The 25779-nt window shown below is 45.5% G+C and overlaps 2 protein-coding genes across 7 annotated transcripts; one reads left to right on the top strand and one right to left on the bottom strand.

Annotated features, from left to right (window-relative positions):
• The first annotated feature begins 929 nt into the window (after positions 1-929).
• Positions 930-12709, top strand: LOC133620027 (inhibitor of nuclear factor kappa-B kinase subunit alpha-like). 3 transcript variants are annotated; one of them, XM_061981169.2, is made up of 23 exons: positions 930-1018; positions 1301-1416; positions 1700-1818; positions 1883-1977; positions 2045-2162; positions 2240-2309; positions 2375-2463; positions 2520-2609; positions 2671-2795; positions 2862-2969; positions 3030-3165; positions 3226-3420; positions 3487-3589; positions 3656-3779; positions 6295-6446; positions 6507-6568; positions 8428-8537; positions 8603-8652; positions 8779-8884; positions 8946-9093; positions 11484-11611; positions 11723-11822; positions 12421-12709. In XM_061981169.2, exons 3-23 carry the CDS (start codon positions 1714-1716, stop codon positions 12484-12486), a joined length of 2280 nt encoding a protein of 759 aa, XP_061837153.1. In that variant the 5' UTR covers positions 930-1018; positions 1301-1416; positions 1700-1713; the 3' UTR covers positions 12487-12709. The 3 variants fall into 3 exon arrangements, with proteins under 3 accessions (XP_061837153.1, XP_061837154.1, XP_061837152.1); XM_061981170.2 differs by having other exon boundaries at positions 1301-1531; XM_061981168.2 differs by having other exon boundaries at positions 939-1018; positions 1301-1386; positions 12421-12708.
• A 65-nt stretch (positions 12710-12774) lies between these two features.
• On the bottom strand, positions 12775-23839 carry tubgcp2 (tubulin gamma complex component 2). Of its 4 annotated transcripts, none has more exons than XM_072912096.1 (17): positions 23477-23839; positions 23292-23420; positions 23066-23233; positions 22836-22995; positions 20374-20581; positions 20113-20312; positions 19862-20051; positions 19641-19786; positions 19366-19546; positions 15987-16167; positions 15749-15921; positions 15561-15689; positions 15314-15434; positions 15069-15212; positions 13233-13313; positions 12993-13175; positions 12775-12917 (listed from the first exon to the last, which is right to left on the bottom strand). In XM_072912096.1, the coding sequence occupies exons 1-16, from the start codon at positions 23624-23626 to the stop codon at positions 13008-13010; spliced, it is 2529 nt and encodes an 842-aa protein (XP_072768197.1). In that variant the 5' UTR covers positions 23627-23839; the 3' UTR covers positions 12775-12917; positions 12993-13007. The 4 variants fall into 4 exon arrangements, with proteins under 4 accessions (XP_072768197.1, XP_072768196.1, XP_061837150.1 ...); XM_072912095.1 differs by having other exon boundaries at positions 13012-13175; XM_061981166.2 differs by having other exon boundaries at positions 13012-13145; positions 13236-13313.
• Positions 23840-25779: the final 1940 nt, after the last annotated feature.

Here is a 25779-nt window from a genome sequence, read left to right as displayed (position 1 = left end):
GTTTTCTAGCTGTCAGTTTAGCATCTTTGTTTTCTACCTGTCAACTGTCAGTTTAGCATCTTTGTTTTCTAGCTGTCAACTGTCAGTTTAGCATCATTGTTTTCTACCTGTCAGCTGTCAGTTTAGCATCTTTGTTTTCTACCTGTCAACTGTCAGTTTAGCGTTTTCGTTTTCTACCTGTCAACTGTCAGTTTAGCATCTTTGTTTTCTACCTGTCAACTGTCAGTTTAGCGTTTTCGTTTTCTACCTGTCAACTGTCAGTTTAGCATCTTTGTTTTCTACCTGTCAACTGTCAGTTTAGCGTCTTCGTTTTCTACCTGTCAACTGTCAGTTTAGCATCTTTGTTTTCTACCTGTCAACTGTCAGTTTAGCATCTTTGTTTTCTACCTGTCAACTGTCAGTTTAGTATCTTTGTTTTCTACCTGTCAACTGTCAGTTTAGCATCTTTGTTTTCTACCTGTCAACTGTCAGTTTAGCGTCTTCGTTTTCTACCTGCCAACTGTCAGTTTAGCATCTTTGTTTTCTAGCTGTCAACTGTCAGTTTAGCATCTTTGTTTTCTACCTGTCAACTGTCAGTTTAGCATCTTTGTTTTCTACCTGTCAACTGTCAGTTTAGCATCTTCGTTTTCTAGCTGTCAACTGTCAGTTTAGCATCTTTGTTTTCTACCTGTCAACTGTCAGTTTAGCATCTTTGTTTTCTACCTGTCAACTGTCAGTTTAGCATTTTTGTTTTCTAGCTGTCAACTGTCAGTTTAGCATCTTTGTTTTCTAGCTGTCAACTGTCAGTTTAGCGTCTTCGTTTTCTACCTGTCAACTGTCAGTTTAGGCTGCTCGCCGGCTCCTCGTCACCACTTCAAGATGGCGGCCCAATTTCTCGCGTCGCAGCAGCCAATGCTGCGTCTACTTATAACATGTCTATGGTTGGAACGTTCATAAGCGTGTTGGCGCGGGCTGATGACGTCACGGAGGAGCGGCGTTTGGACGCGTAAACAAGCGGACTTGTCTCCTGTAAGAAGATGTGAGTGTTTTCCACATGAATGGAGGAGAATAGCGACAGCGAACAACAATACGAATGTTTGTCTTAGTTTCCTGCTCGGGTGTCGTCTACGCTCTGAAGCGCGCTCTGTTGTCGATGCTAGCTAGCGTTAGCTAGCAGTTAGCTACGCAGATAACGTCAAGTTCAAGACGTTTTTTTTAAATTATTCTTCTTATCATTATTATTATTGTTACTAGAGGAAAGACGTTTACTTGTGATGTCATCAGTTTCTTTTTATTATTATTATTATTATAATTATTACAGACGGTGTTGATGACGTCACGCAGGAGCGCCCACCCAGGCCGTGTTTGGACGGCGTACACAAGCGGACTTGTCTCATGTGGGATGATGTGAGTCTCATGTGTCTCATGTGGGATGATGTGAGTTTTTTCCACATTTGTCCACATTTATGCGCCATAACGAGCAACACGCGACGGGTGCCGTCTACGCCCTGGAGCGCGCTCGCTTGTCGATGCTAGCTAGCGTTAGCCGGCGGTAAGCTACGCAGATAGCGTCAAGTTCAAGACGTTTCGTTTTTAATTCAATGTTACATGTTGAATTAAAAACAATTGATAGCGTCATTGTTTCACCAATTGTTCAATTATTGAGGGCGCGTCCAGGATGTAGCCGGGTCACGCTGTCACCGTCTACTCTCTGGTTCAGGTTCTAGTAGCACCATGGAGAAACCTCCGTTTAGACAGAACCAGAACTGCGGGGACTGGGAGCTGAAGGAGCGGCTCGGAATGGGAGGCTTCGCTCATGTTTACCTCTACCAGCACCAGGTGAGTGAGACCCGCAGACCCGCGATGACAGAACATCCAGAACCGGGTGTGTTGTGTGGCGCAGGGGAGCGGCGAGAAGCTGGCGGTGAAGATGTGTCGCCTGGAGCTGACTCCCAGGAACAAGGACCGTTGGAGTCGAGAAATCCAGATCATGAAGAAGTTAGTTTGACCTCTGACCCTTTGGCTACACCCAAGTGGCCTCTGACCCCGCCTCTCTGCGGCTCAGGTTGAACCACGTCAATGTGGTGACGGCACGGGACGTTCCGGAGGAAATGAAATTGATCGCCATGAACGACCTGCCGCTGCTCGCCATGGAGTTCTGCTCGCGCGGCGACTTGAGGAAGGTGGTGTCCTGCCCGAAAGTGTCCGGCTGCAGCGTGTCCCCGCAGGTAACCCCTTGACTTTGTGTGTGTGTGATCAGGTCCTGAGCAGACCCGAGAACTGCTGCGGGCTGAAGGAGAGCGAGGTCCTGTCCTTACTCAACGACGTGGGTACGTATTGTCTGTGCTCTTAAGTCGCCCCTGCATCTTGTCGCTCACATCTGGACCGCCGCCAGGCTCCGGCATCCAGTACCTGCACGAGAACAAGATCATCCATCGGGACCTGAAACCGGAGAACATCGTGCTGCAGGAAACCAACGGGAAGGTGAGGCGCCAACTGCGCGGCGTGGAGGACGCGGCTAAGACGTGTTCCTCTTCCAGCTGGTGCACAAGATCATCGACTTGGGCTACGCCAAAGACTTGGACCAAGGCAGCCTGTGCACGTCGTTCGTGGGCACGCTGCAGTACCTGGTGAGACCTGCTCACGTCCTCTGTGGTGGACGAGCTGTGACGCTGGTCTTGCTGCTGGCAGGCGCCCGAGCTCTTCGAGAACAAGGCCTACACGGTGAGCGTGGACTACTGGAGCTTCGGCACCATGGTCTTCGAGTGCAGCTGCGGCTTCCGGCCCTTCCTGCACAACCTGCAGCCGGTGCAGTGGTGAGTCCTTCTCTGGGCAGGGCCCGGTGGGCGGAGCCTCAGGAGGTTAATGGCGATGTTCGACAGGGCCAGCAAAGTGCGGAACAAAGGTCCAAAGGACATCGTGGCAGTGGAGGAGCCCAACGGGGAAGTGCGCTTCTCCACACGTCTTCCGTACCCAAACAACCTGAGCAGGTGCCACCTTGCCTCCGCCTCTGCATGGCAACTTTGGGTCTGAAGGTGTCCTCCTTGCAGGACGCTGCTGGAGCCCATGGAGGCTCTACTCCAACTCATGCTCAAGTGGGACCCGGCCCTGAGAGGAGGCGGAGTCCACGCCGACAGCAGGAAGCCACTCTGCTTTGAGCTCCTGGATCAGATCCTCAGCATGAAGGTGGTTCGCGCACTTTCTCCCCGTCTGCCGCACCACCTTTAGAGCGCCGTGTGTCTGCAGGTGGTCCACGTCCTCAACATGACCAGCGCCCAGGTGCACTCCTTCCAGCTGACGGCGGACGAGTCGCTGCACGCCCTTCAGAAGCGCATCCAGGCCGAAAGCGGCATCGACGTGGTCCGCCAGGAGCTGCTGCAGGAGACGGGCGTGTCTCTGGACCCTCGCAAGCCAGCCGCGCAGTGCGTCCTCGACGGCGTGGTACGTGCGCTGGCTCCTCCCACCTGGAACTCGCGTCACCCTAAAGCTCTGTGCGCTCTTCCGTAGCGAGGCTGGGACTCGTACATCGTCTACTTGTTTGACAAGAGCGTCACCGAGTACTCTGGTCCCTTCAGCGCCAGACAGCTGCCCGATAAAGTTAACACCATCGGTGAGTACAACACAAATGTCTGCGCCGCCGTTTTCTGTCGGCCTCAACACCGTCGTCTGCTCGTAGTCCAGGAGGCCCGGACCCAGCTGCCTCTCGCCGCGCTCAAGAAGGTTTGGGGCGAAGCCGTCAGCTACATCTGCGGCCTCAAAGATGACTACAGCCGCCTCTTTCAGGGACAGAGGGCTGCCATGTGAGTCGCGCCCCCTTTTCACTTCTCTGCCGTCCTCACTCTGTCATGTAGTCATGGTGTCCTGTAGTCATGGTGTCCTGTAAGTCATGGTGTCCTGTAGTCATGATGTCCTGTAGTCATGGTGTCCTGTAAGTCATGGTGTCCTGTAGTCATGGTGTCCTGTAAGTCATGGTGTCCTGTAGTCATGATGTCCTGTAGTCATGATGTCATGGTGTCCTGTAGTCATGGTGTCCTGTAGTCATGGTGTCCTGTAAGTCATGGTGTCCTGTAAGTCATGGTGTCCTGTAGTCATGATGTCCTGCAGTCATGGTGTCCTGTAAGTCATGGTGTCCTGTAGTCATGGTGTCCTGTAGTCATGATGTCCTGTAAGTCATGGTGTCCTGTAAGTCATGGTGTCCTGTAGTCATGGTGTCCTGTAGTCATGGTGTCCTGTAGTCATGATGTCCTGTAGTCATGATGTCCTGTAGTCATGGTGTCCTGTAAGTCATGATGTCCTGTAGTCACGGTGTCCTGTAGTCATGGTGTCCTGTAGTCATGGTGTTCTGTAGTCATGGTGTCCTGTAAGTCATGGTGTCCTGTAAGTCATGGTGTCCTGTAAGTCATGGTGTCCTGTAAGTCATGGTGTCCTGTAGTCATGATGTCCTGTAGTCATGGTGTCCTGTAGTCATGGTGTCCTGTAGTCATGGTGTTCTGTAGTCATGGTGTTCTGTAGTCATGGTGTCCTGTATAAAGTGAAAATATCAATACTACGGTAGTATTGGTGACTACCAATCAGAACACACTGTTCAGTATGGTGGCCTCTGATTGGCTCAGGCAGCATCACTACATTGTGTACAAGTGTCAAGGTGACTTACATTCCTGAAGTAAAACATGGATTTACAAGGTCATCACATGAAAATTTTGAATCATGTCAGGAACCAATTAACAGCAATCAAGTGTAGCTAAACATCCTACACTGCAGGAGGGTATGCTAACTGCTAAACACTGTAATGATAGCAAGTACAATATGATGGTATGGTTTAGGGATGTCCAATAGTGGCTTTTTTGCCGATATTGTCCAACTCTTAATTACCGAATCCGATATCAAGCGATAGCGATGTATACAGTGGTGGAATGAACACATTATTATGCCTCATTTTGTTGTGATGCCCCGCTGGATGCATTAAATGTAAGAAGGTTTTCCAAAATAAATCAACTCAAGTTATGTAAAAAAGTGCCAACATGGCACTGCCATATTTATTATTGAAGTCACAAAATGCATTATTTTTTTAACATGCCTCAAAACAGCAGCTTGGAATTTGGGACATGCTCTCCCTGAGATAATCCTGATAGCCACTACAACTATGGGAAACACTGTTAACTTTCACTTTCACAAAGTGCTTTATTTGTTTTAAACATGCCTCAAAACAGCAGCTACAAAAACAATGAAGGCACACAGCTTCAGTCCAGAGTATACTAGAAACTGGGCTCAATCTGCCCTGTTCTTAACGTATTCGTGTGAGTAACAAAAATGTGCAAATAAAAACAAGAAAGGCACAAAAATAAAAATAAACTGCTTCAGTCTAGACTAGTAGATAACACAGCCATCCTTTAAAGTGCATAAACATTAATAAAACTGCTTCAGTCTAGACTAGTAGATAACACAGCCATCCTTTAAAGTGCATAAACATTAATAAAACTGCTTCAGTCTAGACTAGTAGATAACACAGCCATCCTTTAAAGTGCATGGGCAGAAAACATAAATAAAACAGCTTCACTCAGTCCAGACTATTAGTGTATTTGTGCAACAGATGAAGCTCAAAGAGTGGGCTAATTCTTTTTCTCCTTGTCATCACGTGTGAGAGGTAAATTTTTCGAATGAAAACAAGCATCTGCAAGGGGTTCTGGGTATTCGTTCTGTTGTGTTTATGTTGTGTTACGGTGCGGATGTTCTCCCGAAATGTGTTTGTCATTCTTGTTTGGTGTGGGTTCACAATGTGGCGCATACTTGTAACAGTGTTAAAGTTGTTTATACGGCCAGCCTCAGTGTGACCTGTATGGCTGTTGTTCAAGTATGCTTGCATTCGCTAGTGCGTGTGTCAAGCCATAGATAGTAAGGCAGCGCCTTCAAGGATTAATTGGCGCTCTGTACATCTTCCTGCGTCCGTTTACACAATCACAAATTTTACTTTTGGAAACCGATACTTATAATCTTGAAACCGATACAGATCATTTCCGATATTACTTTTTAAAGCATTTATCGGCCGATAACATCGGCGGTCCGATATTATCGGCCATCCCTAGTATGGTTAGATCCATATTTGTATTGAATAAGTCACTGGACATACCAGCACTTTCAGGCTGCAAATCAAAGGATTTAAATGAGAGCTAATAGGAGGAAATCATTTCAAGGGCAGCTGCACTTTTTTGGGAATTTTGCTTCTCCTTCCCAATGATTATGAGAGACAAGAAGACAATGGCGAGGAGGAGGAGGAGCGTGTGCTGATGGCGAGGAGCTTGTGTGGATGTGTTCCAGGCTGAGTCTGCTGCGCTACAACACCAACCTGACCAGGTGTAAGAACAGCATGTTTGGATTCTCCCAGCAGCTGAAGGCCAAGCTGGACTTCTTCAGGAGCAGCATCCAGTACGACCTGGAGAAGTACAGCGATCAGATGCACTACGGCATTTGTGAGTCCTCACTGCACTCGCCTCTCGCCGTCATGTGACCTGACCTCATGTCCTTCACAGCCTCCGAGAAGATGCTGAAGGCCTGGCAGGAGAACGAGGAGAGAGCGGCAGCCTTTGCTCAGGTCACTGATGACGCAACTGATGATGTCACTGATGACACAACTCATGATGTCACTGATGACACAACTCATGATGTCACTGATGACACAACAGATGATGTCACTGATGACACAACTGATGATGTCACTGATGACTAGGGCTGCAGCTAACGATTATTTTTATATCGATTAATCTATAGATTATTTTTTTCCGATTAATCGGTTAATCTATAGATTATTTTTTTCGATTCATCTATAGATTATTTTTCCTTTTACCGATTTTTTTTTTTATTTAAAATGAAGAGGAAAAAATAAATGTAGTCCAGTTTTTTCAAAAGGCATGGCTTTTATTTACAAAAAAAAAAGTATGGCCACTCAGTCAACATTGACAACAACATGACAAAATATTCTGTAACAATGTAAACATTTAAAACTTTTAACATTTAACAAAATTAAAAGTAGCTTATTTGCTTTTTAATGTGCAAATATAAAAGTAAACATCCAGTGCAAATCTTAATATTCTGTAATAGTATAAGCATTTCAAAAGTAAAAGTATTGCTTATTTTGCTTTAAAATGTGCAAAAATAAAGATAAACATCCAATACAAAAAAGTGCAAAACGGAAATATTCTGTAACAAGTGTAAACATTTCAACAAAAGTAAAAGTATTGCTTATTTGCTAAAATGTGCAAAAATAAAGCTAAACATCCAATACAAAAAAGTGTACAGTGTCAACATTTCAACAAAAGTAAAAGTATTGCTTATTTTGCTTAATAACACAACAATGATAGTATGATTAAAGTGAAAGTTAATTGTTGGTTTGTACATAGTATATGTAACTGTTAATGTTGTAAAAGGTATTTGCACAACTAATTAACGTTAGCGTTTGTGACACGTCTTGTGCCGTGGGGTTCTTTCAGGACCGACAGACTGAACGCCAGACGGCTTTGCCAGGTTTACAATCTTTTAATTTTACACAAAGTCTTTTCTCTTCCAATTGCGCGGATCGCGCACCTGGGCACGATTGCGGCGTCGCTCCCGGCGCGCCCCGCCTCGCCGCTCGCTCGCCGCCGCCGCCTCTCCACAGCGTTAAAGAGGAGCGCGTCTTTGTAAACACTGAACAGGCACGCCAAACGCGCCTCTCAGAGCGAAACGGTGCTTTAGTTTATGAATTTACAACGCAGATACAAATGACACATTCATGTTTTTGTGTAATAATGACAACGTATACGCACGCGGACGATTGACTTGTTGATGGTGATGGCAAGAACGCTGTCGGGGGTTTTCTTTTCAAATGTTCGTTCATAGCCGTTGTGCTGCTATGATAGGCCATTTCCGCTCGACACAGTGTGCATACAACAACATTATTAGGCCGTTTATTGAAATACTCCCACACTTTTGACGACTTTTGGCGTGCTTTTTCCCCTCGCTCGCATCGTCTGCTTTGCGCTCCGCCATGACAGTAAAGTAGTGTGACGTAAATATGCGACGCGCCGACGCACAAAAACGGCGTCAACGTATTTACGTAACCGATGACGTCGACGCGTCGTTTCAGCCTTACTGATGACACAACTGATGATGTCACTGATGACACAACTGATGATGTCACTGATGACACAACTGATGATGTCGCCCATGCTGTCACTGATGCCGTCGGTGGTGACATTGCTGATGACGTCACAGATGACGTTGCTCATGACATCGCTGATGCTGTCATTGATGACATCACTGATTATGTCACCGGTGACATCTCAGATGTTGTCGCCAATGCTGTCACTGATTGTCGTAGATTACATCACTGACGTCGTCGCTGATGTCATCACAGATGACGTCACTGATTGCATCACTGATGTTGTCGCTGATGACATCACACTGTGGTCCTAGGTGGCGGAGGTGGGTCACCTGGATGACGAGATCATGGCGCTGCACTCTGAGATTGTGGAGCTTCAGAGGAGTCCGTATGCTCGTCGCCAAGGCGACAAGATGGAGCAGCTGTGAGTGTGGTCCTAGGTCATGTGGATTGCTTGATGATGGATGACTAAAGCTTGTGTTTGTTCAGAGAAGAGAAGGCCATTGAGCTCTACAAGCAGCTGAAGATGAAATGCAAAGGTCAGTCTTCTCCTCCCTGGAGATGTGTGTGTGTGTGTGTGTGTGTGTGCGTGTGCGTGTGTGTGTGTGTGTGTGTGTGTGTGTGTGTGTGTGTGTGCTGCTGACCAGCGTGTGGATGGCTTTCAGTGCCAGACGCAGACGTGAGCAGCGACAGTTCTGAGATGGTGAAGGCCATCATCCAGACGGTGCAGAACCAGGACAAAGTGCTGAAAGATCTCTACACTCATCTGAGGTACAAGAAGACGTCTCACACACAGCCGCCATCTTGATGCTTATGTGGCCCCTCCCACCAGTAAGATCCTGAGCAGCAAACAGAAGATCATCGATTTGTTTCCACGGATCGAGAAGACGCTGGAGAGCATCAAGGAGGCGGACAACACCGTCATGCAGATGCAGTTCAAGCGTCAGCGAGATTTCTGGCACCTTCTCAAGATCGCATGTGTAAGTGTCCTCCTCCCCATGCCTCGTGACGCCGCCTGACCACATACCTGCCAACTACTCCGGTTTTCCCGTAATTAGTACGGTTTTCATCAACCTATTCCGGGTTACGGTTGCAGTGATAAAAAATACAGTTTTTCATTAATTTAATTAATTATTTTTTTAAAAGTTTTATTCACAAAATCGCGTAACAACAATGACAATCGACACTGCTTCCTAGAGCTGGGCGATAAAACAATAACAATATATATCGCGATAGACATGTGATCAATATCAATAGAAAATGGGGTCGATAGAACGTTCGATAATTTCACTGAGTTCTGTTAGAAAAAATAGGAAGAAATGCCGAGCCGGAACCGCACGGCATTCTGGGGGATGTAGGCAGAGGAAGGGCTTTGGCCTCTCAACCTATCACGGCCGAGCCTGAACCGCAAGGCATTCTGGGAAATTCTAACAGGAAAAAAAAAAAGCAACAACGGCGAGCTGACGACGAGGAGTGAAACAAAAGGGGAATACGAGTGCGGCGGCACGAGAGGAAATTGTAAATAAAAAAGGAAACGTCACGTCACCAGTTTGGCAGTATTTTGGATGTTTTAAGTCCGATACGAATCAGAGTAATACTGTCTGCAAACTTTGCAAGGTCGTCGTCCCGACCAAGTCTGGGGACACGACAAACTTATTTTACCACCTGAGCCGCTCTCACCCGCTGGAGTACAGCAGTAACAAACAACCACAAGCATCTACATCAGCCGCTGCAAGTGGAACAGCACCGAAGCGGCAACAACAGACCACCATCCAGAGATACTCGGCAGCAGTGCCATATGACAACAATTCAAAACGTTATAAAGAAATAACGGATGCAGTGGTGGATCAATTAGCGAAGGACATGCTACCTACTTGTATTTAAATTCAGCCTTTTTTCTCCTGGTCTTTATTTAGAATTTTTTTTTTTTTTTATCAATAATTATCGATATCGACTGATATGAAACACTTATATCGTGATACATTTTTTAGTCATATCTCCCAGCCCTACCAGTGCTTCACGTAACTTCCTATTGAGCCATTCCGAATGCCATGCGCGAGGCTATTTATAGCACCGCTGCCAAGCACAAGGCACCAGTTGCCATTGTTTCCAAACGAGCGAACGATCATGGAATCAGCCGGAGAAAAATCGCAAACGAGTCTTAAACCGAAAAGAAAACTGCAGTCATTCCGTGAAGAATATTCAAAAGCCTATCCGGGAATAATTATCCGTTCCTAAAAGGGTGAAAACTACGCGAATTGCACCTTGTGCAGACAAGATGTTTCGATCGGACACGGAGGAATTAGTGATGTAAAAGACCACGTTGGGACAAAAAACCACAAGTCTAATGCCGTTGCTAGCGATACAAGTGGAAAACTTTCAACGTTTTTCGTCGCCCAAACAGATTCTTTGGATGTGATAAATGCCAAAGTTTTATTTACGGAGGCAATAATTGAGCAAACAAAAAGGTAATGACACCAATGTTATCTATTGGAATTGTTTAGTACTGTTATACTGTTAAAAGTGTTTATACTATTTATGCTTTCAAGTCCAAGTTGAAGAAATCGTGTTAAATGTTGACAGCATAACTACCAAAATACAGAAGTATGTCCTTAATATTTTTGCAGTGCTATTTCTGTTGAAAAGTTCAAATGATTACATTAGAGATGTGATGTGCCACTTTTCAAGTGTCTGATGGCTTACATTAGTTTTCATTCATTTTTCATATTTTGAATTCTTTTGAAAGGCTTACAAAAAAACTACATTTGAATTGTAATTCCATGCTATTGACAGGACTATTAATTTTAATGAAGTTAGCTTACCATGTTTACAGTATGATAATTGTGATAGAAATGTGAATTTTAGGCACAGAATATTTTATACAATTGAACAAGGCAGTAGATTATACAAGCTTGGACAGAAAGTTAATAATCACACCAATTTTTTTTTTATGGAATTGTTTAGTACTGTTTTACCATTTGTTTACTGTAAAAAGTGTTTATACTTTCAATGAACAAATTGAAGTCTTGTGAAAGGTTGACAGGATAACTGGCATTAACTGTCAAAATAATTTCAAACTATTGAAGTTAGCTTACAGAATAAACATGTCAATCAACCCATATGATTTTTGCTGTAATATTTTTGTTTTGAAAAGTCACTGTGACTGATAGAAAAGTGATGGTTTTAGCAACATTTTAACCTGTCTGAATGCTAATAATCATTTTGCGTCGGGGGGCGAAGCCTGAACCCCCCCACCAGGACTTTGTCCTGGATCTACCAGGGCCTGCGGCCCCTGGACCCTGGCTACTAGGTTTTTCTGATTTCAAAAGTTGGCAGGTATGTGACCACGCCGTCCTCTGGTCTCCACCAGGCTCAGAACTCCACACGTGGCTCCATGGCGGCCAGTCCTGAGGCGGCCAACCCACCGCAGGTTTCACATTCAGCGCCACCCGTCAGTGCCCCGCACCCCCTCACATCACTGCCTGGGCCCAACGACAGGTACTTCCTGTCAGCTTTCCCACATGCTCTTACTTTCCTAACGACGGGTACTTCCTGACAGCTGCTGCGTTTCTTCAAGCTCTTACTTTCTTATCTCCTGACTTCCTGTAGCGACGCTGCCCCCCGCCTGCTGCAGGAGACCCACAAGTACTTGAGTCAGCTGACCAGCCTCATGCAGGAAGCAGCTGACGAGCAGGCCAAGAGCATCGTGGTGAGTCGCCATACAGCCCTCATATCACCACGCATCTATACTCACATCTAGTCTTAGACTTAGATGGGTCACATCTAGTCTTAGACTTAGATGGGTCACATCTAGTGTTAGACTTAGATGGGTCACATCTAGTCTTAGACTTAGATGGGTCACATCTAGTCTTAGTCTTAGATGGGTCACATCTAGTCTTAGACTTAGATGGGTCACATCTAGTCTTAGACTTAGATGGGTCACATCTAGTCTTAGACTTAGATGGGTCACATCTAGTCTTAGTCTTAGATGGGTCACATCTAGTCTTAGACTTAGATGGGTCACATCAAGTCTTTGACTTAGATGGGTCACATCTAGTCTTAGTCTTAGATGGGTCACATCTAGTCTTAGTCTTAGATGGGTCACATCTAGTCTTAGTCTTAGATGGGTCACATCTAGTCTTAGTCTTAGATGGGTCACATCTAGTCTTAGTCTTAGATGGGTCACATCTAGTCTTAGTCTTAGATGGGTCACATCTAGTCTTAGACTTAGATGGGTCACATCTAGTCTTAGTTTTAGCATGTAGTGTATTGACGTGGTGTGAGACTAGATGTTTGTGTCCCTACAGGACCAGGACTGGAGTTGGACCAAGTATGAAATGCTGAGCAGCAAAGTGAAGAAGAGGAAGTCATAGGTCTCACACACACACACACACACACACACACTAAGTTCAGGTGTGTGTGGTCACACCTGCAAGCTCCTGAAATCAAGACAGCTGACACTTTTTACCTTTCACAATGTTTTTGTTTTTGTCAACACTGATTGGACGTTTGACTGGAAACAGGAAGTGACATTCAGGACATGATCAGCATGATTGAAGATCACTGCTGGGATGACACACACACACACACACACACACACACACACACGTTGCGTGCAATGGACAAATATTTGTCATCTCTTGAAGATGAATAAAGATGACTTGAAGGTCTACAAAGTGTTTATTAGAGGCCACGCCCCCTGGTGGACAGGCACAGGTGTTCTTCTTGTCCACAACTTCACTTCTGACTGCGCTCCACCGCCATCTTCTCCAGACGCTCCGTGTAGAAGCCATTGAAGTCCAGCCTGACAGGTGAGAGGAGGACAGCAGGTGTGACAGGTGTGCGGGCAGGTCACCTGTAGATGATGCCGATCACCTACAGGTGTGCGGGCAGGTCACCTGTAGATGATGCTGATCATGCTGTGCTCGCAGTCGTTGGTGCTGAAGATGCTCAGCTTGTCCAGCAGGTCCAGCAGCAAGACACTGAAGTTGTTGTCAAAGTTGAGGATGGTGGTCTCAAAGCCGCCGTCCGCCTGCAGCGTGTCAGCGTGTTGTGGTGAGAGCTGAGTGACACAGTCAAAGTGTCACCTGGGTGACGGGCATGACGGCGTGAAGAAGACTACCTTGGTGGTGGTGGTGGTCTTCTTGTCGGCCGCAGGATCCACAGAGAGACGCTCCAGTCTGAGGGTCTGGGTAAAGCGCTGGCACACAACAAACATGGCGCGTTACAAGGTGGAGGAACTGGTGTGCGTGCAGTTGGTGAACATGATACGTGACATGAGGTACCACCTGCATGACGTGACAGGTAGCTAGATGACATGAGAGGTAGCTAAGCTAGATGAGAGGTAGCTGAGGTACAAACCCCGTTTCCATATGAGTTGGGAAATTGTGTTAGATGTAAATATAAACAGAATACAATGATTTGCAAATCATTTAAAACCCATATTCAGTTGAATATGCTACAAAGACAACATATTTGATGTTCAAACTTTTTTTGTGTGCAAATAATCATTAACTTTATAATTTGATGGCAGCAACACGTGACAAAGAAGTTGGGAAAGGTGGCAATAAATACTGATAAAGTTGAGGAATGCTCATCAAACACTTGTTTGGAACATCCCACAGGTGTGCAGGCTAATTGGGAACAGGTGGGTGCCATGATTGGGTATAAAAACAGCTTCCCAAGAAATGCTCAGTCTTTCACAAGAAAGGATGGGGCGAGGTACACCCCTTTGTCCACAACTGCGTGAGCAAATAGTCAAACAGTTTAAGAACAAAGTTTCTCAAAGTGCAATTGCAAGAAATGTAGGGATTTCAACATCTACGCTCCATAATATCATCAAAAGGTTCAGAGAATGTGGAGAAATCACTCCACGTAAGCGGCATGGCCGGAAACCAACATTGAATGACCGTGACCTTCCATCCCTCAGACGGCACTGTATCAAAAACTGACATCAATCTCTAAAGGATATCACCACATGGGCTCAGGAACACTTCAGAAAACCACTGTCAGTAACTACAGTTGGTTGCTACATCTGTAAGTGCAAGTTAAAGCTCTACTATGCAAAGTGAAAGCCATTTATCAACAACACCCAGAAACGCCGCCGGCTTCTCTGGGCTTGAGATCATCTAAGCTGGACTCATGCAAAGTGGAAAAGTGTTCTGTGGTCTGACGAGTCCACATTTCAAATTGTTTTTGGAAATATTCGACATCGTGTCATCCGGACCAAAGGGGAAGCGAACCATCCAGACTGTTATCGACGCAAAGTTGAAAAGCCAGCATGTGTGATGGTATGGGGGTGCATTAGTGCCCAAGGCATGGGTAACTTCAGGTTTTGGAACAACATATACTGCTATCTAAGCGCCATCTTTTTCATGGACGCCCCTGCTTATTTCAGCAAGACAATGCCAAGTTACATTCAGCACGTGTTACAACAGCGTGGCTTCTTAAAAAAAGAGTGCAGGTACTTTCCTGGCCCGCCTGCAGTCCAGACCTGTCTCCCATCGAAAATGTGTGGCGCATTATGAAGCGTAAAATACGACAGCGGAGACCCCGGACTGTTGAACGACTGAAGCTCTACATAAAACAAGAATGGGAAAGAATTCCACTTTCAAAGCTTCAACAATTAGTTTCCTCAGTTCCCAATCGTTTATTGAGTGTTGTTAAAAGGAAAGGCCATGTAACACAGTGGTGAACATGGCCTTTCCCAACTACTTTGGCACGTGTTGCAGCCATGAAATTCTAACTTAATTATTTGCAAAAAAAAAAAAAGTTTATGAGTTTGAACATCAAATATGTTGTCTTTGTAGCATATTCAACTGACTATGGCTTGAAAATGATTTGCAAATCATTGTATTCCGTTTATATTTACATCTAACACAATTTCCCAACTCATATGGAAACGGGGTTTGTAGATGAGATGAGACGTAGCTGATGTAGATGAGATGAGAAGTACCTGCATACAGGTGGTGAACATGCCACAGACAGCCATGAGTTTGGAGAAGATGCGCAGTAGTTCAGGGTTGGTCAACATGCAGTCCTTCAGACAGTTGTCCAGGAAGCTGGTGTGATGACACAGCACGTCGTCTATGTTGGACGCCTACACACACACACACACACACACACACACACACACACACACACACACACACACACACACGATGAAGACCTGCAGGTGGGTCATGTGACCTGCGTGCTCACCGTCTTCAGGTTTTTCTCCATCAGGTGCCAGGTGGGCTCCATCACCTCAAACATCATGTAGTACTGAATGTTCTGGACGAAGTTCAACATGCGCTGGCGCAAGGCAAACGCTGCAGAGAACCTGCACACACACACCTGTGGGCTCACCTGCATGTCAGTGTGTGTGTGTGTGTGTGTGTGTGTGTGTGTGTGTGTGTGTGTGTGTGTGTGTGTGTGTGTGTGTGTGTGTGTGTGTGTGTGTTCTCACCACTTGGCGGAGTGTAAGGAAAGTTGCTTGGAGTCTTTGTTGCTGATCCACACGTTGCACAAGAGCCTCTCCACGTGTTTGCAGTAGAACATGTGACGGAACAACATCTGGTACCTCGTCAACGCCTTCCTGCACATCACCACCACCATCATCATCATCATCATCACCACCATCAGATGTCACGTGACCTGTTGATGATGAGCGAGAGCGGCCATTTGACGATGTAGTCGAAGGAGAAGGCTTCCAGACCGCTGAGGGCGGCGTCAGAGGCGTCGGCGTTGATGATGCTCTTCTCCTGCTTGGTCTCGATGGCGAGCACCCTCAGCAGCTGTGTGATGACGTCATGAGGCATCAGGTCGATCTGGACACGGCGAGAAGGACACGTGGATTTGTTATCAGCCAAAGAGCACTTCCTGTGGCGCCCACCTTCAGGTCGTCTTTGAAGGGGTCGGTGTTGGCCGTGCTCATGCGCAGCGCCAGTTCCAGCAGAGCCTCCAGCCTGGGAGGAACGATGTCATCCACTGGCTTCCTCAGCTCCTCCTCGGTCAGGTCCATGAAGTGCACGAAGAAGTCTCCTTTGTCCATCAGGAAGTAGTGCTTGATGGACCTGCACACACAGCACCATCAGCACCACCATCATCATCACCATCATCATCATCATCATCATCATCATCATCATCATCACCATCACTAAGACAACTAACACAGACAAATAGAGGAAAATTACAGGAGAAAAAAGGAGAAGAAAAGGAAGGAGAAAAAAAGAGGAAAATTAAAGGAGAAAAAAGGAAAACTAAAGAAGGAGAAAAGAGGAAAATGTTGCATGTATGTGTATATTGTATACCGTATTTTCCGCACTATAAGGCGCACCTAAAAACCACAAATTTTCTCAAAAGCTGACAGTGCGGCTTTTAACCCGGTGCGCTTTATATATGGATTAATATTAAGATTCATTTTCATAAAGTTTCGGTCTCGCAACTACGGTAAACAGCCGCCATCTTTTTTCCCCGTAGAAGAGGAAGTGCTTCTTCTTCTACGCAAGCAACCGCCAAGGTAAGCACCCGCCCCCATAGAACAGGAAGCGCTTCTTCTTCTACTGTAAGCAACCACCCGCCCGCGTAAAAGAAGAAGAAGAGCGCGGATATTACCGTACGTTTCATTTCCTTTGTGTGTTTACATCTGTAAAGACCACAAAATGGCTCCTACTAAGCGACAGGGATCCGGTTCATGAAAAGACACAATCTCTCCATCCGCACACGGACTACTATTTCACAGCAACTGCCTAAAGACTTTCAAGAAAAGCTGGCTACTTTCCGTGCATATTGTAAAAACAAGATAGCTGAAAAAAAGATCCGGCCAGAGAACATTATCAACATGGACGAGGTTCCACTGACTTTTGATATTCCTGTGAACCGCACTGTGGATACAACGGGAGCACGTACGGTGAATATTCGCACCACAGGGAATGAGAAGTCATCCTTCACTGTGGTTCTAGCTTGCCATGCTAATGGCCAGAAACTTCCACCCATGGTGATATTCAAAAGGAAGACCTTGCCAAAAGAGACCTTTCCAGCCGGCGTCATCATAAAAGCTAACTCGAAGGGATGGATGAAGAAAAGATGAGCGAGTGGTTAAGGTAAGTTTAAGTTTACGCGAAGAGGCCGGGTGGCTTTTTTCACGCAGCTCTGTCCATGTTGATATACGACTCCATGCGCGCCCACATCACGCTGGTTTTAATATATTATTAAAGTTTGACTGACCTATCTGACTGTTTTTTTGACATTCCTTTAGCGCAGTTAGATGCGGCTTACAACACCGGGCGGCTTATAGGTGGACAAAGTTTTGAAATATGCCGTTCATTGAAGGCGCGGCTTTTAACCCAGGGCGCCTTATGGTGCGGAAAATACGGTACTCCCAAATTAGAGCAAAGCATTTTTGGTTGAAAAAAAAGAAGAAGTAAAATACAGCACTATGTCATCAGTTTCTGATTTATTTAATTGTATAACAGTGCAAAATATTGCTCATTTGTAGTCTTTTTTGAACTATTTGGAAAAAAATATATAAAAATAATTTAAAACTTGTTGAAAAATAAACAAGTGATTCAATTCTAAATAAAGATTTCTACACATAGAAGTAATCATCAACTTAAAGTGCCCTCTTTGGGGATTGTAATAGAGATCCATCTGGATTCATCAACTTCATTCTAAACATTTCTTCACAAAAAAATAAACATCAATATTTATGGAACATGTCCACAACAAATCTAGCTGTCAACACTGAATATTGCATTGTTATTGATTTGATGTTCAGTTTATGAACTTACATTCATATTTTGTTGAAGTATTATTCAATAAATATATTTATAAAGGATTTTTGAATTGTTGCTATTTTTAGAATATTTAAAACAAATCTCACGTACCCCTTGGCATACCTTCAAGAACCCCCATTTGAGAACCACTGCTCTATACTGTATGTATCTATATATATATATATATATATATATTTTTTTTTTTCAATATACATAAAACATTGATTAAACTTTTCATCATTGCGAATCCCAATTGGCCACGCCCCCACCACATATACCGTATTTTCCGCACTATTAGCCGCACCTAAAAACCAAAAATTTACTCAAAAGCTGACAGTGCGGCTTTTAACCCGGTGCGCTTTATATATGGATTAAAATTAAGATTCATTTTCATAAAGTTTCGGTCTCGCAACTACGGTAAACAGCCGCCATCTTTTTTCCCCGTAGAAGAGGAAGTGCTTCTTCTTCTACGCAAGCAACCGCCAAGGTAAGCACCTGCCCCCATAGAACAGGAAGCGCTTCTTCTTCTACTGTAAGCAACCACCCGCCCGCGTAGAAGAAGAAGAAGAAGCGCGCGGATATTACCGTACGTTTCATTTCCTTTGTGTGTTTACATCTGTAAAGACCACAAAATGGCTCCTACTAAGCGACAGGTTTCCGGTTCATGAAAAGACGCAATCTCTCCATCCGCACACGGACTACTATTTCACAGCAACTGCCTAAAGACTTTCAAGAAAAGCTGGCTACTTTCCGTGCATATTGTAAAAACAAGATAGCTGAAAAAAAGATCCGGCCAGAGAACATTATCAACATGGACGAGGTTCCACTGACTTTTGATATTCCTGTGAACCGCACTGTGGATACAACGGGAGCACGTACGGTGAATATTCGCACCACAGGGAATGAGAAGTCATCCTTCACTGTGGTTCTAGCTTGCCATGCTAACTTCCACCCATGGTGATATTCAAAAGGAAGACCTTGCCAAAAGAGACCTTTCCAGCCGGCGTCATCATAAAAGCTAACTCGAAGGGATGGATGAAGAAAAGATGAGCGAGTGGTTAAGGGAAGTTTACGCGAAGAGGCCGGGTGGCTTTTTTCACGCAGCTCCGTCCATGTTGATATACGACTCCATGCGCGCCCACATCACGCTGGTTTTTAATATATTATTAAAGTTTGACTGACCTATCTGACTGTTTTTTTGACATTCCTTTAGCGCAGTTAGATGCGGCTTATAACACGGGGCGGCTTATAGGTGGACAAAGTTTTGAAATATGCCGTTCATTGAAGGCACGGCTTATAACCCAGGGCGCCTTATGGTGCGGAAAATACGGTATGCTGGCAATGTCGGGGAAAGCCTCTGCCTTGTTTTTAATGAAGACTTGGGCCTACTAGGCTACTGTGTTGGGATGCTCATCATCCAGGTAGGATTAGCAAGTAAGCTAACTAGCTAGTTGACTTCCTGTTTCATCCCAAGAGCAGGTGTGTGCGTGGCGGTACCTGAGGCGCAACACCAGCTCCTTCTCCTCCATCAGGAAGTCCAGAAGAACCTTGCTGGCGTAGTTGAAGGCCTTCTCGATCTGCTCCACGTAGGCGCGCTCCTTCAGCGTGTACAGGACCTCCTTGGCGTCAGGACAGGTGACGTCACGGCCGCACTCACGCACCACGTTCAGGTATTTACCTGACAGGTGCACACGTCAGCCGGCGGTAGGGAGGAAGGTGAAGGTGAAGGTGAAGGTGAAGGTGAAGGTGAAGGTGAAGGTGAAGGCCCTAACCTGTGCTGAGGATCTTGTCAGCCATCTTCTGCAGGAAGGAGGGGATGCGGTGCTGCACCACGGTGTACCTCTGGTCCCAGTACTTGTCGTTGTAGTCCTCCTGGATCTTCTCCTTCTGCAGCTCGTGTTCCTCCACCATGAACTCACTGCACGCACACACACACACACACACACACACACGTCCACGCTGACCTGAGACAAGCCCCGCCCTCTGACATCACCTGTACGGGTCCCGGATGACGCCCCTGTAGATCCACTTCTCCAGGATCTCAAAGTAGGGAAGACTGGCGGCCTTGGTCAGGTACAGGCACACTTCCTGCGCCTGGGCGTCGCCCGTGAAGTTGAAGGTGCGGTCGTGAAGAAGGCTGAGCGTGGCTCCGCCCATACACTCGCCTTTGTCCACAGACGACGCTAACGCACAGACAGGAAGTGAGACGGGAGGACGGCTGGCCCGGTGGGGGGGGTGACGTACCGACGGAGGCCAGGATCTCCATGGTCCTCATGGTGGGCTGAATGTAGAACCAGAGCTTCTGCAGGGACAAGGTTCCTTGCCTGTGAACATGTTCCAGCTGCGTGACCAGAATCAGGTACTCCTTCATCAGCGTGCGCATGGCCGCCGTCAGGGCCTGGTTCACCTGGCCGTACTCGAAGGACCACTTCTCCTCCATGAAGCTGGGGGGGCAGACCTCACCTCAGCATGCGGCTCACACCTCAGGCCACGGCGGCGACTGACCGTGTGACGGTGGAGTAGTACGACGCCACGGGTAAGATCCTGTTCACCAGCTCCTTGACCGACGTGTCCAGCGTGGCGTCCACCACGAAGGAGCGGTTCTGCCGGCCCAGAACCGGCTGAGCCCTCACGTCCTGTCCGTCCACACCGACCAGGACGTAGAGCAGGTCCTCCAGCACCGCCTGCTCCTGGGCGGCCACGGGCATAGCACCTGCAAGGACACGCACACTTCATGAAAAAGATGTTGACAGAAATACATTTTCTCTTATTTCTCTTGACATCCACAGGAACCACATGGGTTAGTCTACTCTCGACAGTATTTACCAGTGTTCACTTCACATACACTTCTTCTACTTATTGACATTATTCACACATGACTGTAATTACAACTTGTGTTGACATCCACAGGAACCACATGGGTTAGTCTACGCTATAATCAATCAAATTCACACGACTTTGGCATTTTTGCTTTGATGGCTCTGACTTGACACTTCCTGGCACGTTTCTGAGCAGCTTGCATTTTCCTTTTTGTTTCTGCTTTAGTGAATTCTGCCTTGGATTTTATAGCCAAAATCTGTCTCTTTCACTTCTAACTGCTCCAAATGCAAAAATCATAAAGAGTACAAACAAAGTTTATTCTAGGAGCTAACTTCCTTTATCTGAAGAGACATTTGTGATTTAAAGCATGAAGTAACAAACATCTTGTTTGTCTTTCAACTATTCAAAGTCCAAATATAAAGAGTAGAAGAAGATGTCAGCTAGTGTCTTGTAAAACACCAAAGAAAATGAAATGTAGCAAACATGTCTGCCACAATCATGTAGCTTAGCTAACCGCTACATGGCTCTGAAAATAGATAAGCCACGGCTACTTCTTTGAAAAGTAGCCAAGCTAGTGGAAATGTAGTTCAAGTACCTACAAACTAGTGGAAATGTAGTTCAAGTACCTACAAACTAGTGGAAATGTAGTTCAAGTACGTACAAGCTAGTGGAAATGTAGTTCAAGTACCTACAAACTAGTAGAAATGTAGTTAAAGTACCTACAAGCTAGTGGAAATGTAGTTCAAGTACCTACAAACTAGTGGAAATGTAGTTCAAGTACCTACAAGCTAGTGGAAATGTAGTTCAAGTACCTACAAACTAGTGGAAATGTAGTTCAAGTACCTATAAGCTAGTGTAAATGTAGTTCAAGTACCTACAAACTAGTGGAAATGTAGTTCAAGTACGTACAAGCTAATGGAAATGTAGTTCAAGTACCTACAAACTAGTGGAAATGTAGTTCAAGTACCTACAAACTAGTGGAAATGTAGTTCAAGTACCTACAAGCTAGTGGAAATGTAGTTCAAGTACCTACAAACTAGTGAAAATGTAGTTCAAGTACCTATAAGCTAGTGGAAATGTAGTTCAAGTACCTACAAACTAGTGGAAATGTAGTTCAAGTACGTACAAGCTAATGGAAATGTAGTTCAAGTACCTACAAGCTAGTGGAAATGTAGTTCGAGTACCTACAAACTGGTGGAAATGTAGTTAAAGTACCTACAAACTAGTGGAAATGTAGTTCAAGTACCTACAAGCTAGTGGAAATGTAGTTCAAGTACCTACAAACTAGTGGAAATGTAGTTCAAGTACCTATAAACTAGTGGAAATGTAGTTCAAGTACCTACAAACTAGTGGAAATGTAGTTCAAGTACGTACAAACTAGTGGAAATGTAGTTCAAGTACCTACAAGCTAGTGGAAATGTAGTTCGAGTACCTACAAACTGGTGGACATGTAGTTAAAGTACCTACAAGCTAGTGGAAATGTAGTTCAAGTACCTACAAGCTAGTGGAAATGTAGTTCAAGTACCTACAAGCTAGTGGAAATGTAGTTCAAGTACCTACAAGCTAGTGGAAATGTAGTTCAAGTACCTACAAGCTAGTGGAAATGTAGTTCAAGTACCTACAAGCTAGTGGAAATGTAGTTCAAGTACCTACAAGCTAGTGGAAATGTAGTTCAAGTACCTACAAGCTAAAGGAAATGTAGTTCAAGTACCTACAAACTAGTGGAAATGTAGTTCAAGTACCTACAAGCTAGTGGAAATGTAGTTCAAGTACCTACAAACTAGTGGAAATGTAGTTCAAGTACGTACAAGCTAGTGGAAATGTAGTTCAAGTACCTACAAACTAGTGGAAATGTAGTTCAAGTACCTACAAGCTAGTGGAAATGTAGTTCAAGTACGTACAAGCTAGTGGAAATGTAGTTCAAGTACCTACAAACTAGTGGAAATGTAGTTCAAGTACCTACAAACTAGTGGAAATGTAGTTCAAGTACCTACAAGCTAGTGGAAATGTAGTTCAAGTACCTACAAGCTAGTGGAAATGTAGTTCAAGTACCACACACACACACACACACACACACACACACACACACACACACACACACACACACACACACACACACACACACACACACACAGATAGACACTCACCCAGAGAGGCGGGCGTATGAGCGGAAGGGGCGGGGCTGGCGATGAAGTCGCCCAGAAGGGCGTGTCTGTCGTAGAGCCAGGCGGGGAAGACGGGACTGAGCTGACCAGGATTCTTCTTGCTGTGTTTTTCCCGCAGCATCTTCCTGGCGACCTCGGCCGACTGCGGACCAATCACAGGACAGGATGAAAGAGGTCGGGCGGAGGGGGCGGAGTCAGACGCAACTTCTCACCATGGGAGCGCTGGACGCCGCCGTCACGTTGCCCAGCTTCTTCCTCAGCTCGTCCAGCTCCTGCATGGACATCTTGGAGACGGCGGGCGTGGCGGGGGCGGCGGTCGTCATGGCGACGGCGCAGGCCTCCTCGCGCTCCCTGGCATAGTGCTGCAAACACTGGAGGGTCTGCGCCACAACAGGACGCTTAGTGGGGCGCCACTAAGTGGGGGCGTGGCCTACTCACCTCCCGGTCCTCACACAGTCTGGACAGCAGGTAGACCAGCGGGTCCAGGTAGCGCACGTTCTTGGACTTCAGCTCCTCGTACTTCTTCAGGAAGTCTTCTGGCGTCTTGGAGAACTCCGCCAGTTTCACCTGGGGAGAAAAAAGCTCGCGGTGACGTCACGCTTCGCCTGCGGCCACGTGCTCACCTTGGCGCTGTGGGCGGAGACTGTGGTGGTGACGTAAGGCGTCCTGTGCTTCTGCAGCCGCTCGATGTAACCTTCAGCGCCGTCGCCGCGTCGCACCTGAAGCAGCTTCAGAAGCTCGTTGACGTCGTGGTGGATGCGGAACTCACTCATGGCGACCACACACTCACCAACACACTCACCAACACAGAAGCTTCTTGCTTTCAAACGTCAGCAAGCTTCGAGAAGCTTCTATTCGCCGCCATTGTGCTTCTTTCTTTCAAACGTCAGCAAGCTTCGAGAAGCTTCTATTGTGCTATTTTCAAGGCGCCTTTTTCCAACTCTTCTTCTACGCCTGAATGTGTGTGGACGACACTGCCGCCCAACTCTTCTTCTGCGCCTAAATGTGTGTGGACGACACTGCCGCCGCAGGTGAAACGTTGTACTACAAGTCTGAACACGAAACTCCTTTGGGTCCATTTTTCTACCGCTTGTCCCTTCTTGTGGCCATTATTAGTCAACATTTCAAGGAATACAAACAAGTCGATCATTGACAACAAGTTCAGCAATTTGCACATCAATATAAGAAAACACATTTAGTTTTTGCACACAAACAAAACATGTTCAAAAAAAAGTGGTCTTTTCAAATATAAATGCGATATCTTAATATTCATTTATTTATTATATTCCCTTCTGCTTCCCTCTAGCGGCGCATGCTGGTCATTGCACCTAAAAGCGATCTTGTACTTCTCATGCACACTCATGCGCTATTTATGGGAACATCTGGATCAAACATCTGGATCAAACATCCAATATCATCTGGTGAAAGTGTCAAAGGTTCGATCCTCACGGGCGACACAAGGAGGATAAGATGTATCTATTAAATATGTCCAATTCATTGGAATGTTTCATTATTTCAGGCCACGAGGCAGACATTATTATTATTATTATTATTGTTTGTTATATTTATTATTCATTTTAGCTGCGGACCATAAGTCTATTATAATAATGATATATTTTTAATATAGGATCTTAATGAATCATTGATATATTTTTCTATACAAATTATGTTTTGTGCATGTGCTACAATTTTCCTAAAAAACCTGAATAATTGGAGTGTGTATGAATGACAAATGGTTGGATATGTAAATGACTTGAAGGTACTCAAAGCGCTTTGACACTATTTCCACATTCACCCATTCACACACACATTCACACACTGATGGCGGGAGCTGCCATGCAAGGCCCGAACCACCACCCATCAGGAGCAAGGGTGAAGTGTCTTGCTCAAGGACACAACGGATGTGACTAGGTTGGTAGAAGGTGGGGTTCAAACCAGGAACCCTCAGGTCGCTGGCACGGCCACTCTCCCGACCGCTCACGCTGTCCCCCCCAAATTGGTTCACAATCCATTCATTTCCATTTTTCAGGTTCGCGGGGGGCGCTGGAGCCTATCTCAGCTGCATTGGGTGGAAGGCGGGGTACACCCTGGACAAGTCGCCACCTCATCGCAGGGCCAACACAGATAGACAGACAACATTCACACACTAGGGACCATTTAGTGTTGCCAATCAACCTATCCCCAGGTGCATGTCTTTGGAGGTGGGAGGGGCCTATCCCCAGGTGCATGTCTTTGGAGGTGGGAGGGGCCTATCCCCAGGTGCATGTCTTTGGAGGTGGGAGGGGCCTATCCCCAGGTGCATGTCTTTGGAGGTGGGAGGAAGCCGGAGTAGAACCCACGCAGTCACATGCAAACTCCACACAGAAAGAATCCGAGCCCGGGATCGAACCCAGGACCTTCATATTGTGAGGCAGACGCACTAACCACAGTGACATAATAATTAGGGATGTCCGATAATGGCTTTTTATTCCGATATTGTCCAACTCTTTAATTACCGATACCGATATCAACCGATATATACAGTGGTGGAATTAACACATTATTATGCCTAATTTGGACAACCAGGTATGGTGAAGATAAGGTACTTTTTAAAAAAATTAATAAAATAAAATACGATAGATAAATTAAAATCATTTTCTTGAATAAAAAAGAAAGTAAAACAATATAAAAACAGTTACATAGAAACTAGTAATTAATGAAAATGAGTCAAATGAAGTGTTAAAGGTTAGTACTATTAGTGGAGCAGCATCATGTGTGCTTACGGACTGTATCCCTGCAGACTGTATTGATATATATTGATATATTGTCATTATTAACTGTATCCCTGCAGACTGTATTGATATATATTGATATATTGTCATTATTAACTGTATCCCTGCAGACTGTATTGATATATATTGATATATTGTCATTATTAACTGTATCC

This window comes from Nerophis lumbriciformis, linkage group LG32 (genome assembly GCF_033978685.3).
Source record: "Nerophis lumbriciformis linkage group LG32, RoL_Nlum_v2.1, whole genome shotgun sequence".
Lineage (NCBI taxonomy): Eukaryota > Metazoa > Chordata > Actinopteri > Syngnathiformes > Syngnathidae > Nerophis > Nerophis lumbriciformis.
Note: the sequence above shows the minus strand (reverse complement) of the source record. Positions and strands in the feature narration are given on the sequence as shown.

Excerpts from the sequence above, each read along its gene's own strand:
- LOC133620027 (XM_061981169.2), top strand. The coding sequence starts at position 1,714 with ATGGAGAAACCTCCGTTTAGACAGAACCAGAACTGCGGGGACTGGGAG. Across the intron at positions 2,464-2,519 it reads TGCAGGAAACCAACGGGAAG|CTGGTGCACAAGATCATCGA; the intron begins GTGAGGCGCCAA and ends TTCCTCTTCCAG. Across the intron at positions 6,447-6,506 it reads TCAGATGCACTACGGCATTT|CCTCCGAGAAGATGCTGAAG; the intron begins GTGAGTCCTCAC and ends TGTCCTTCACAG.
- tubgcp2 (XM_072912095.1), bottom strand. The coding sequence starts at position 23,626 with ATGAGTGAGTTCCGCATCCACCACGACGTCAACGAGCTTCTGAAGCTG. Across the intron at positions 22,996-23,065 it reads CGGCGTCCAGCGCTCCCATG|TCGGCCGAGGTCGCCAGGAA; the intron begins GTGAGAAGTTGC and ends ATTGGTCCGCAG. Across the intron at positions 20,582-22,835 it reads TCATACGCCCGCCTCTCTGG|GTGCTATGCCCGTGGCCGCC; the intron begins GTGAGTGTCTAT and ends GTGTCCTTGCAG.